The 13,947-nt window shown below is 43.3% G+C and overlaps 1 protein-coding gene across 1 annotated transcript; it reads left to right on the forward strand.

The window, feature by feature from the left end:
* The first annotated feature begins 685 nt into the window (after positions 1-685).
* LOC109866563 (mitotic checkpoint serine/threonine-protein kinase BUB1) lies at positions 686-11,676 on the forward strand. The gene is made up of 23 exons (XM_020455287.2): positions 686-922; positions 1,255-1,314; positions 1,525-1,863; positions 2,005-2,048; positions 2,129-2,208; positions 2,302-2,348; positions 2,467-2,651; positions 2,880-3,013; positions 3,122-3,684; positions 3,883-3,929; positions 4,019-4,138; positions 7,100-7,210; positions 7,411-7,495; positions 7,604-7,679; positions 7,817-7,985; positions 8,230-8,299; positions 8,459-9,324; positions 9,435-9,535; positions 9,725-9,886; positions 10,165-10,322; positions 10,467-10,644; positions 10,747-10,853; positions 11,101-11,676. The coding sequence occupies exons 1-23, from the start codon at positions 900-902 to the stop codon at positions 11,294-11,296; spliced, it is 3,921 nt and encodes a 1,306-aa protein (XP_020310876.1). The 5' UTR covers positions 686-899; the 3' UTR covers positions 11,297-11,676.
* Positions 11,677-13,947: the final 2,271 nt, after the last annotated feature.

The raw sequence follows: 13,947 nt of genomic DNA on the forward strand, positions 1-13,947 counted from the left end.
TTAACGCGCACCACCGCTAACTAAGCTAGCCGTTTCACATCCGTTACACTGGCACCTACTACCATTACCTGTTCATATATATTTAGTCTTTCCCATTCACCCTCTGAATGGCACACATACACAATCCATGTCTCAATTGTCTCAAGGATTAAAAATCCTTCTTTAACCCGCTTCCTCCCATTCATCTACACTGATTGAAGTGGATTTAAATTAGTAGTGGAACTACATGTAGTTCACTACTCACCAACACTGACCACAATGCTAACCATATCTCTGACTTTAAATTAAGACCAAAAAGCATATTTTTGTTATCAAGCTATCAAGTAAACATTGCATTTACTTGATAGCTACCTACACAAATAGCTAGCTAGAACAAAGTGTTAATAAGAAATTCATTTAAAAAGATTAAAAGCAATACAAATAAGTTATCCAGTATTAAGATACAGCACTTTTTCATTTGCACGTTTTGTAACATATTTATAGTCGAATTCATCAAACGATTCAAAATTGCAGATTCAGGCATTAGCGAAAGTATCACCTAGGTGAATAGCTTTTTTTTCACCCAGCCAATAAAATTGCGTTTACTCGCCCCAAAGGCGCTGATTGGATGCATTCATTTATGATGCTGTTTTTTGACGTATCAGCTAGGCGCGGAATTTGAAATACCCTACCAGTCCGTTCTTATTATAGCTCAATGGCAAAAGCAGTTTCACAGTACTCTGTGACACCAGCCATGCTAACGACACAGATAGAATAAGCCACCAGTGTCTTTGCTGGCGACGTGAATGCAATACTTGGTATTTAGTTACTGAATTAATCTTAGATTTGCGCGTAATTGCTCATATTTGTGTTGTTGGAATTTGGAGTGGGAACCGCCAGTCTGCTGTTCAGTCCACACCATGAATGTCGGTTCACATTTACAGTAAGTTGGATAGCTAGCTAACTGCTTTTATTTCCCCCCACCCAGCTAACGTTAATCCTGATTCCTTGCTAGCTAACTAACAGCTAGCTAACTAACAGTAGCTAGCCAACTAATGTTACGTAACTATTTCCTATTTTCCTACTTGGTGAATAATACAATATTTGATACTAGAGTTTCTTTGCTGATACAACTTGCAGTAATAACGTTACTTTGTTTTGATTGACATAAACATATTGTCATCCATGCTAGAAGTTAGCTAGCTACAGTTAAGCATAAGAGAAAGGGGTTCAAACTGCTGTTAAGTTTTTAAATCAAATTAATTTGTTTTACAGGTGCTTTGAGGAAAGTTTGCGCAACTATACTGGAGACGACCCCCTAGATCCATGGGACAGGTACTGTAACTTGTGCATGCGTTTTATTCCATTATTATCTTCATAGAGGGGGCCACCAACAAAAGTAAACAATTAAGGGTTATGCATCTGCCATTGATGGGATATTTTTGAATGCAAATCTCACCTGGTTTGGGAGCAACAACTTTTTTTGTGTGTGTGAATATTTATTGGTGTGTAAACTAGCTTTACCATACTTTTACATTATTTCAGATTTATTGAATATCTAGAGAAGAGATTACCTGCTGAAGACGCCAAGGGGATGTCTCTTGTGCTAGATCGTCTAGTACAAAGATTTCTCCAAGAGGAGCGCTACTCCAATGACATCCGATACGTAAACTACTGCATCAAATGTGCAAGTTATTATGATGAGCCCATCAAACTGTACAGTCACATATACAGTAAGGGTATTGGCACCAGAGCTGCAGTCCTTTATGTGGCGTGGGCTCAACAGTTTGAGCAGCAGGGCCTGCTTCAACAGGCTGACGCCGTGTACCAGAGAGCCATGGAGAACCAAGCTGAGCCAGCTGACACTGTCCTTCAGCAATACAGGTAACCTCCAACACTTAGTTAGAATGCAAATTATTGCATTTGAATTACATGTCAAAATTAAGGACTCTATTGACTGAAACTGATTAAGTTTGAACCTTTCCATGTTTTGTTTATTGTTGATACATCTAAATGTATTCACAGGAGGTTCCAAACCAGCTCTTCTAGAGGTGGGACAGGGGCATCAGGTGAGACTGTTTTCTTCCTTGTGGACTGGTTCTTTGACTAACGTATCCACAATCTAACCTGAATTTGTTTATGAAAACAGAAGATGTACGGAATCCTCTTCAGACTTCTCACTTGGTAAATCAGCTGCAATCCCACAGAGAGCCTGGCCCACAGTACAAGGTGAGTTACCACATTTCAGATGTGATCAGAATCATTTCTCATGTTTGTTCATAGAAAGTGATCAACAGAGAAATATAAATGTTTCTGCCACAGGACCCCGAAGGTCTGTCCCAATTCCCTGCAGACAGAACAGTTCGCATGTAAGTATTTATAATGTAATAACAAAATGTTCTAGGTTGTGTAATATATATATATATAATATTTTTTTATTATAGAAAAGTTCATTGTATTCCCTCTAATGAAACGACCCTCCCGCAGAATCTCCCGGTCTGAAAATGTGGTGGTAAATAAACCCAATCAAGGACTGGCTGTAAACTTGCAAACAGTGTCGATGTACCATACTGAAGACCTCATCTGCGAAGGGTCTGAACTTTGCTTCGAGGAGGTCCGAGCCAGACGATACTTTGTGAGATGCAAGCAAGTGGAGAAGCAGAGAGAGTTTGGTAGGATCATATGACTTTCTAACGCAGCGCTGTTGCAGCCCACTCCTCTAACAGAGTAGAAATGCAAGGCTGTATTTTATAGTGTAGTCAGACATCAATATGAACTGGCCACATGACATCCTTTACAGACACGCTTTATCTAAATCAAATGCACCAACAGCTGAGTGTGTGCCTCACTACCACACTGCCAACTGTCAGTTTTGACCAATGTTTGTGTTTTATTACCAGTGGAACGTCAGAGGTTGGCTAGAGAGCAGGAGGAGGAAGTGATAAGGATGAACCAACTGCTGGAGGAGCTGGAGAGTAACCTCGGTGTGAGCTCTACAGTCCAGGGAAGCTCAGCCATTGCTCCACCAGTGCAGGTAAAAGGAATCCACATGGCTCCTTAACTGCAGTTGTTTCTATTGTTGTGGTTCCTATAGAATTTGTGGGACCCTTTTTTAAAATGTGGCATGCACTTATGTTTTCAGGCATCCTGCACACCTGCAGCAGGACTGAATCCTGGGTTTCTACAACAGTCCTTTAGGCACCCTCCACTCTCAAACAACCTCGGAATCAAACCCACTCCAGGCTTGAGACTGAATAGTGGACAGGACCCCAGAAAAGGCACGGTGAGGGAACCTGAGGCCCACTCTCAGCGCGTCCGTCTCAGGGTTCCCATCACAGACACCCTGCTCTCACAGATGTCCTCTCCCCCATCTGGACAGGTCGAAGAGGAAAACACCTCCCATAGCTGCTCCTTTCACCTGCCAAAAGCACCAATGGGTGACTTGCGTCAATGTACAGAAGCACCTAAATCATCTGCAGTTGCTCCACAGGCATATTCTCTACAGGCCTCTCTGGTTCAACCCCAAGCAGGACAAAACCCTAAGCCTATTGGATTGTCATTTGGATCGGCCCCACAGCAGCCAGCAGCCTATGAATCTGATTTGCAGCACGGGGGAGATCCTCTCCAGGATGTTCAGTCCCAACTCGGTGGCTCAGTGAACTACCTCAGCAGCAGCTTCCAGCAGCACAATGGCAGAGATTCCCAGTAAGTGATAATGAGGCAACATGTCTCTAGATTAGTCCTGGTTTCAGATGTGTCATTATTCACAACCCAAATTTCATTGTGTTTCTAGCCTATTTAGCTCTGTCAGGGCGAGACACCTCAGAGATGTAGGTAATGAATTTGTTTTTAATTATTTAGCCTTTTGTCATCTAAGCTAATCGTTTCCCTTTGTTTTTTCAGTGAGGTGTCTGTCAGTGAAGCTACTGAGTCAGAGGTGAAATTAGATGGTAAGTAAAATATCATAATCTTAGCCCTTTATTCTCCTCATTAGTTTTCATATGTGAATTAAAACGTTTAACCTCACTCTCTCTGTCAGTGTCACAGGGAGGGACTGGGAACCTGTCCCATATCACTCCTAACACCTCTTTGGGACTGGTGCAAGCCACCCCGTCCAGGGTTCTCCCATCCCCAACAGTCAACACACGGGAGGCACTTGGTGAGTTGGGTACTCAATTCTTTTTTCATTTACTGAAATGAAGGCATTTCTTCATACATGTATTGGTCAATCAGTCATAGTGTGTTGTGTTCAGATATTGGTGATTTAAATTCAAAGGCAGGATTTTAAAATTGGTGCTCAAATCAATCACTTCCATTGTGCTGTCTGCTACACTCAATCCCTTTTTTGGTGGAGATATTCAAATGTATTACCATACATGTGTATGATAAAGGCAGTACAACCAATGGAGATTTAGCATAGAGATCCTATTAAATTACTAGAGGGGCTATGTCATGAACCTGAATAAAAGTTCCAGAATGGGGTGAAAATGGCAGCCATATTGGTCAGGGAGGAATGAATGGCAGTACAGTGATGATCCTGATTTTACTTATGCAGGAAAATAAAAGTAAGGCATGTGATACAGTGCGTTTGGAAAGTATTTAGACCTCTTGCCTTTTACCACATTTTGTTACGTTACAGCCTTACTCTAAAATTGATTAAATAATTTCTTCCTCTCATCAATCTACGCACAATATCCCATAATGAGGTTTTTAGAAATTTTAGCAAATGTATTACAATTTAAAAACAGAAGTACCTTATTTACATAAGTACTCAGACCCTTTGTTATGAGACTTGAAATTGAGCTCAGGTGCATCCTGTTTCCATTGATCATCCTTGATGTTTCTACAACTTGGTTGGAGTCCACCTGTGGTAAATTTAATTGATTGGACGTGATTTGGAAAGGCACACACCTGTCTATATAAGGTCTCACAGTTGACTTTGCACGTCAGAGGAAAAACCAAGCAATGAGGTCAAAGGAATGGTCTGTAGAGCTCCAAGACAGGATTGTCGAGGCACAGATCTGGGGAAGGGTACCAAAAACATTCTGCAGCATTGAAGGTCCCCTAGAACACAGTGGCCTCCATTATTCTAAAATGAAAGAAGTTTGGCACCACCAATACTCTTCCTAGAGCTGGTCGCCCGGCAAAACTGAGCAATTGGGAGAAAAGGGCGTTGATCTGTGAGGTGACTAAGAACCCGATGGGTACTCTGAAAGAGCTCCAGACGTCCTCTGTGGAGATGGTTGTTCTTCTGGAATGTTCTCCCATCTCTGCAGCAATCCACCAATCAGGCCTTTATGGTAGAGGGGCCAGACAGAAGCCACTCCTCCATAAAAGGCATTGACAGCCTGCTTGGAGTATGCCAAAAGGCACCTAAAGGACTCTGACCATGAGAGACAAGATGTTCTGGTCTGATGAAACTTTGGCCTGAATGCAAAGCATCATGTCTGGAGGAAACCTGGCACCATCCCTACGGTGAAGCATGGTGGTGGCAGCAACATGCTGTGGGGATGGTTTTCAGCAGCAGGGACTGGGACATAACTGAGGATGTAGGGAAAGATGAACGGAGCAAAGTGCAGAGATTCTTTAAAAAATATATATTTTTCTCCCCTTTTTTCTCCCTTTTTTCTCCCCAATTTCGTGGTATCCAATTGGTAGTAGTTACAGTCTTGTCTCATCGCTGCAACTCCCGTACGGACTCGGGAGAGGCGAAGGTCGAGAGCCATGCGTCCTCCGAAACCCAACCTAGCCGCACTGCTTCTTGACACAATGCCCATCCAACCTGGAAGCCAGCCGCACCAATGTGTCGGAGGAAACACCGTACACTTGGTGACCGTGTCAGCGTGCACTGTGCCCGGCTCGCCACAGGAGTCGCTAGTGCGCGATGAGACAAGGATATCCCTGCCGGCCAAACCCTCACCTAACCAGGACGATGCTGGGCCAATTGTGCACTGCCCCATGGGTCTTCCGGTCGCGGCCGGCTGCAACAGAGCCTGGACTCTAACCCAGAATCTCTAGTGGCACAGCTAGCACTGCGATGCAGTGCCTTAGACCACTGTGCCACTCGGGAGAGTGTCAGCTAGCACTGCGATGAGATTCTTGATGAAAACCTGCTCCAGAGCGTTCAGGCTGGGGTGAAGGTTCACCTACCAACATGAAGTCTGGAGAGATCTGAAAATAGCTTCGCAGCGACGCTCCCCATCCAACCTGACAGAGCGTGACAGGATTTGCAGAGAAGAATGGGAGAATCTCTCCATATGAAGGTGTGCCAAGCTTGTTGCGTCGTACCCAAGAAGGCTCGAGGCTGTAATCGCTGCCAAAGGTGCTTTTACAAAGTACTCTGTAAAGGGTCTGATTACTTATGGAAATGTGATATTTCAGTATGTTATTACAATTCTAAAAACCTGTTTTTGCTTTGTCATTATGGGATTGATGTAGTGTAGCTTGATGAGGGGGGAAATAACTATTTTTAATACATTTTAGAATGCGGCTGTAACGTCACAAAATGTGGAAAATTTCAAGGAGTCTGAATACTCTCCGAATGCACTATATATCGAAATTGTGTAATGGAATTGTCAACCTAAAATATTGTCATATAATTATACATAGTTTATACAGGTTTTATACACATTTTCTGTATAAATAGCCTTTAAAACATATGGAAACGGACCATAAATATTCAGATTTAGTTTTCTTGGAAAGCTGTGAGTGCTATTGTATGATAGAATATCAGTAGTCGTTGCATTTACAACATGTCTAAGTCCTATCATCAACTGATTTCAGCCAGTATATGGATAATGGCTGTGGATTGACTATATTGTTTGAACGGAATGTTGGCATATTGGCAGTTAATTAGAAAAATTTATGGAATTATTCCTGTAAAACTAGCTGGCTAGCTACAGTAGCTAACAAACATGCAGTGCAGATGATAAATGATTCAAATTCATTATTTTACACCATCTTATCACAGCACTGGCAAACCATGGTTTACCAATTCCCTGACCAAAATGGATGACCTTTTGTCATCCCATCCATAAGAAGGTTCATGTCCATTCTAGAATTCTAATTCCTAATTATATGGTCCTTTTAGTATCTCACCTCTCTTTGCCTTCCCATCCAGATGCGATCATGGACATGTTCCAGGCTCCAACCCTCATGCAGGAGGAACAGTTCCCCAGCATGTCAATGCTTCAGGCTGAGAAGAGCTTTGATGCTGCCTACCAGAGAATGGGTAATTCAATTCCCCCTTCGATTGTAACTTCTCAACTTTTTGTTTGTCTATAGGTTAAATCAAAAGTGTATTTACAATTGCAAAACACTTTACAGTAAAACAATAAAATAGAAATGCATAAGGCAGGTTGTCCTTTTTGATTTTACATTGTGGTTAAATTTCTTTTTTTCTCCCCTCTAAAAAAAAAATGTTATTTAAAGGAGGCGCCTCTTTGTTCAGCAAGCCCCCCAATGCAGTGCCTTTTGCAATTTTTCAGGATGAGAATGAAAACAAGGAGAACTGCAGGTGAAGCATGCGGTTCTTCTCCTGCATCCCATTTTCTTTGGTATCTCCTTTAATTCTCAAAGTAAATTTATGAACACTGCTTTATGGTGCTTTTTCTGCTCCATTTAGTGCTACTATGGTGAACAAGGCTAAGCCACCAAGGGCCCTAGCAGAAATCTCTGTGTCTAAAAGAGAGAAACAAGATGTAAGTGCAAAATTACATGGTGACATACTCATTTCCATTTAGCAAGGACTCAACGAAAGAATATGGTTGAGTTATGTTATTAAGTTCTGTACACAATGCAAACCTTTATCGTTTCGTGTGTATGCGTGTTTGCTCAGGAATCTCCTTTGGAATTGATACCAGATGAAAGCACTATGTGGGGAGCACGCTACAACTCCCTGGCCACCTGCCCCAACAGCACCAGAGACTTTTCCCTGTCGGCCCACCTGGTCTCAACGCCCTTCCAAAACAAAGCTCCTTCCTCCTGGAACTTTGAGCAGGACCAAGGTAGCCCTCTATCTGAGCTCATGCATAGGATGCATGCATCCCAATTGCCACCATAGGGCTCTGGTCAAAATTAATGCACTACATAGGGAATAGGGTGCCATTTGGGATGCAACCATAAGCAGTTCAGAAATCAAATGCCCTCACCTGGTAAACGGTGTCTGTTGTTCAGAACAACAATGTGGTCTAAAGCAAGTACTTGACCTTTTTTGGCTGACTTTTTATTTTATTTTTCTCCTCCCTCTAGAAAATGATCACCCCAGAGGCTTTAGTGGTCCAGAAGAGGGCCCTTTCCTGCGACAGCCCACTAAACTCAGGTACTTACTGGTAACTGGATATTGTAGACTACCAGTAATTGCAGTATACTGTACGTTTTCACTCGAATGCTCGTTGGTCAATGTTTTTGAAGTGTAATTAAAGTGTTTGGGTCAAACGCCTCCATGGTGGAGATAATGAGTTTGTTTCCCCTCCCTCAGCCCTATCATAGAGCAGAGCCCACCTGATGGGATATCTGAGACTGGCGCTGAGTGCTCTATGAGGGTGCAGGGCTTTGCTGAGCAGGGCACTATCGTGGGGGAAGGGCTAGCCCTGGCCCAGCGAAGCCTGGCTACCTGCTCCATGACTGAGGTGCAGCATCATGCCCCGGCCGCACTGTCCTTCAGAGACCAGACTGCCCCCCTGGCTCATACTGAGGGGGCAGGGGCCAAAAGCCCTCCTCCCAAGGCCTCTAAACCAGACTGGGATGTCTATGTGAGCCCAGAGCAGTCTTTAAAGCCAGCCTGTCCTCTCTCACAGCGTGCACCTGCGGAAGAGGTATCCCTTTCAAAGAGCCAGATTGATGCCTTCAAATCCAACTTTGATGTTTCAACTAGTCCAGAGAAAGCCCCAACACCTGCTTTCGATATCCCAATGAGCCCGGAGTGTGCACCCAAGCCAGACTGGTTAGTGGTAAAAAGCCCAGAGGTTGGGGTTGAACTCGACTTGGATGCCTTCATGAGTCCCTGTCAGGGTCAGAGAACCGATGGCTTCCCTCTGAAGACCATGGACATCCCTATGAGTCCCGAACCATCAAAGTGTGGCTCGGATGTTACCATGAGTCCAGTCCATCCGTCATCAAGGTTCAGAATGGATATTCCTGTGAGTCCAGCTCCAGAGGTGAGGTACGGCATGGATATTCCTATGAGCCCAGACCAAGGGTCAGAGCTGTTCTCCGACCCCTGGGATGATGAGCTGATCTCTTCCCTGCTCTCCAAACTGCCCATACCACTCACCTCCCAGCCAAACTTCATCACCTGGCAGTGCAAAGTCCCCAGCATCGCACCCAAGATGACCATCAAGATGGGTAAGAAAGTCTTTGTGTGTTTACTGGCTGTGACTTTTTTTTATTTTTATCACCCTATTTCTTAAAAAAAAAAATGTACATCTAAAAATCACTTTAACGGTCATACATAGGTGAAGGCTCCTTACGGGTTGACTACGTCCTCGGACAGGGTGCCTTTGCAACGGTCTACCAGGCAACTGACCTGACAACCTCAGAGAAGATGATTTTAAAGGTAGGAATATTAATTTAAACTTGGTAACTCTCCTGACCTTTCATGAATTGATTGGTGACTGTTTTGGTGCTGCCATTAGTAAAGCCTGATAACATGACTGCTTTATAGTGACCGTATCCCCACAATTCATGCACTCCTATTGAATGCTTGATTGTCCATTCTTGTGTGTATCTTGATCTGTACATGTAGGTGCAGAAACCAGCCAATCCGTGGGAGTTTTACATCAACACTCAGCTGAATGCCCGACTGCAGCCGAGCGTGCGTCACCTCTTCACCAACATCCACTCTGCCCACTTCTTTCAGAACGGCAGCGTGCTATTGGGCGAGCTCCACAACTGTGGCACCCTATTGGTGGGTAGTAACCCCTCTTCATCACCCACCATATTTTATCAATCAATTGAACATCCGGGCTACATCTGTGTCCACTTCCCTTCACTGATTTGAAAGGAAATGACTGGTATTAAAAATATGATGGAAACTCCTTGTAGCCCATGTCTCTACCTATCCAATGCTTTTAGATATGTGGGAAGTAATGAACAAGTTTACACTAAAGGAGAAAGGAGATTGGGATGCACCCAAAGATGCTACACTGGAGCACTAAATGGAGTTAGATGTTTATTCCCCTCCAGAACGCTGTGAACCTGTACAAAAACCTGACTGACAAGGTGATGCCCCAGCCTCTGGTGATTTACTTCACTGTCTGCATGCTGCACATGGTGGAACAGCTGCACAGCATCCACATCGTTCACGCTGACATCAAACCAGACAACTTCCTGCTGGGAGATAGGTAGGGATGGCTTCTTACTGGTGCTTATGTCTCTCGGATGTGTTTTTGTTTTCCCTGTAGTCATTTCTAGTAATGTGTGGATGCAGTACTCTACCAGGGCTTACCAGTGGCTCTTCACTGTGCTAATTGTCTGTTGTGTTTTAGGTTCCTGGAGAACAAGTCTTTTGACCCAGATAACCTGTATCATGGCCTTGCCCTGATTGACCTGGGTCAGAGCATTGACATGACTCTGTTCCCAGAGGGCACTTCGTTCACTGCCAAGTGTATGACCTCAGGCTTCCAGTGTACAGAGATGAGGAGTGGGAGACCATGGAACTACCAGGTAAAGTGTGTCTGTCGGTGGCAAGTGCGTGTCCTGTAGTGATATGGGTGGATGTCCGATACGACCTGCTGAGAATATTAACTAAGTTTCTTTGTGTTTTAGACCGACTACTTTGGAATAGCGGGAACGGTGTACTGCATGATTTTTGGAACATACATGCAAGTAACACAGGAGGGTGGTGTGTGGAAGACAAATGCAGTATTTAGGAGGTAACCCTTGAGTAGGAGTGCTAATGGATTTTATGGTTTCACTACTTTTTGTTGCTCTGAGTAATCGCTTGAATATTTTTGTTTTGTGTTTTGAAAATATCTCCCCCTTTTTGACCTAAAATATTTCCAGCATAGTTCAAATTCACACTACTTTCTCCTTCCCTCTCTCTCTCTCTCTCTCTCTCTCTCTCTCTCTCTCTCTCTCTCTCTCTCTCTCTCTCTCTCTCACTCTCTCTCTCTTCTCCAGAAATCCCCACAGTGATCTGTGGACAGAGTTCTTCCACACTCTGCTGAATGTGCCTGACTGCAACTCCCTGCCCTGCCTGCGGAGCCTGCGCAATAGACTGAGCACCGTGCTCCAACAGAACTACAGCAACAAGCTGCCGTCGATGAAGACCCGGCTGGTCATCCAGCTGTTAGAAAGCCGGTCGGCACGAAGATAGAACTCCCAGAGAACCTTGATACTCCTGGGTGCTGTTCAGTAGGTATAAAATGAAAGTGGTCCGAAACGGAGTGGAACAAGGAGATGCTGTGTGAACTTGTCCACTAAGAAACATTTGGTTTTGTGTTTCGTAACAAAACGTTGTCAAACACGAGCCTAATGTACACAACCCTGGATGATGGGTATTACTGCCATATCTCATCTCTACTCCATTTGTAAATACAAATGACCTTGAATTGGGTCTTGAATTGGCTACCTTGAATAACCTTTTTATTCATTGTCTATCTTTTTGTCCATTTGTAAATGACCTAAATAGGGAGATTGATGTTGGAGATGTAATGGTGTATTTTCATTTGTAAATAATTAAAAACCTTTTCAGTCTGCCAAGTGTAGTCATGGTCATGGCCTCTGTTTGGCTTTCAGTTGGGTCCCAACAGAGATCATTGGGGTGCTGTCCGCATTTCTGATGCTTCTGGGTGAGCACGTGCAGTCGGACTACTTTGGAATTAAAACATTTGTATTGTCCCGTAGATTATTTCTACCTATTGTATTACATTGACATAGTGGGCTGCCTATGCGTGGGCAGAGAATGACTGTGGCTGTTCTATTTTCAAGGAATGTAACTTTTTAAAATTATTACACAACAGGAGGTTGGTGACACTTTAATTGGGGAGAACAGGCTCGTGGTAATGACTAGAGCAGAATCAGTGGAATGGTATCAAATACCCCAAACATATGGTTTCCATGTGTTTGATGCCATTCCATTAGCTCAGTTCCAGACATTATTATGAACCCTCATCCCCACAGCAGCATCCACTGGATTACACTATAGTTGACTACAGTCTAAATATATATTGATAATGGAAAAAAAAGTGGAGGGCGCTCAACCAACTTGAGCCAAGTGCAATCAACATTGAAAACGCGAGCGCCAGCTACGAGCGATTATTGCGTCTTTTAATTAACTATTGATTACCCATTTGTCTGCCTGCAAATCGTCCTCCTAAAAGGTAGGCTATATCCTATATGTACTATTTAGCTCAAGAGAAAGTGCAAGTGTCCGCTTCCATCATTATTGCTTCAAATTCCGTAGCCATACGTGCGAGATCAGGTGCGGTCTCAATTGCAGAGGCTAGAACGGGACAGTTATTTTCAAGGAAATGTTCTTCCCAAATATGATTAGGCTGTAGTTTACCACGTTTCCTATAAATACATATTGATCACCTATATTTCTCCGTCTTAAAATCTTCCCACCTCTAAAAAGGTAGGCTATAAAAATAGCTCAAAAGGAAGTGCGTGTCTCCCCAACTCTGCTCTCTTCAAACTACATCTAGCATATTGGCTAATATAGCCCAGTAATACCCATGGTCTAATATCATGGGCCACGTGAGAATCTGGTCATTTAACCTATGTAAGTTATTGTTGCGCATTTTAATATTGCTTATAGGGCGCACAATTCCTGGGACCATGGCTAGAAAATGAGCTGCGTCACATACGCTTAAAATAACATTTGCGGAACAGTGGTTGGCTTTGGGATCCGTTTTTGCGATTGCGGATGCCGTATGAAAAGATGCGGTGTGGAATGACGAAATGTGTCCAGCACAGACATCTAAATCCAATTTTAATGCAGGATGATGTCACTAGGCGTCGCGCTTGTTCATAAAGCTAAGCAACGCGCTAATAGATTTAGTGTGTAATTTTAAATCCGGTATTTGATATCTCGCTAAATACTAATACAGCATATGTGTGTGTACAGTAAACCGAGTATTTCACAGGCCATTTACCAGTCATTTTCCTGAGACTACAGTAGAGGTAAATGAAGGCAAGGCAATTATTAGTGATGTTTCCATACATGAATCCTATCTGGATCTAGCTGTGTCATGATTATAGATGGGTTAATGCACCAGCAGTATACAGCAATCAGATAGTGGTTTTCATCCTGAAGACCGAGCTAGAATGCATTCTGAGCGAAATTCTATTTCCATGATCTAGACTGAGAACATAACAGATAAAAACAAACGCAGCAGGTTAATGAAGCTTGTATTCTGTTGTTTAGGCTATCAAAAGAAACTCCAGGTGAAGATTTTCACTAGATGTTATCCACACTGTATACCTGAATCTGAACATGTATTATAGTGCATTACATAATTGTAGATTAGGAGGAAGTGATATATGAAATGACCACAGTTACTAGCCTGGATCCAAACCACATTTTTCAACTGGAGCAATTCAGTTTCAAGTCATACCAAATATTATTTTAAACCGCACCGATGCCTCTGCTTGGCACTCGGCATTAAGGAAATGGATTGTTTTGATAAGCCCCTTTTGGCAGACTAGCGTCCTGTCCTGGGGTTGTACTGGTGCATCAAACTGCCTCCTGCTATAGAACCAGGAGAAAGCCTTCATAGAATGGCCTTTCTTACAATTTAGTTTGGATCCAGGCCACATACTTAGTTACCACAATCTGTACCCCTACCGTACAGTTCCCTCAGAAGTGCCTCTAGCTTTGCCACTGACTGTCCCATTGCCAGCCAGACTGTTTGACTCCCACTTACAGTTCTAGTCTCCCTCTGATGCCCTCTGCTCTCTGCATGCTTAATGAGATTCTTTGTTGTGTTTGGTCACAGGGTCTGAGTTCCAAATATAAACCTAATT

Source organism: Oncorhynchus kisutch, linkage group LG21, assembly GCF_002021735.2.
Source record: "Oncorhynchus kisutch isolate 150728-3 linkage group LG21, Okis_V2, whole genome shotgun sequence".
NCBI lineage: Eukaryota > Metazoa > Chordata > Actinopteri > Salmoniformes > Salmonidae > Oncorhynchus > Oncorhynchus kisutch.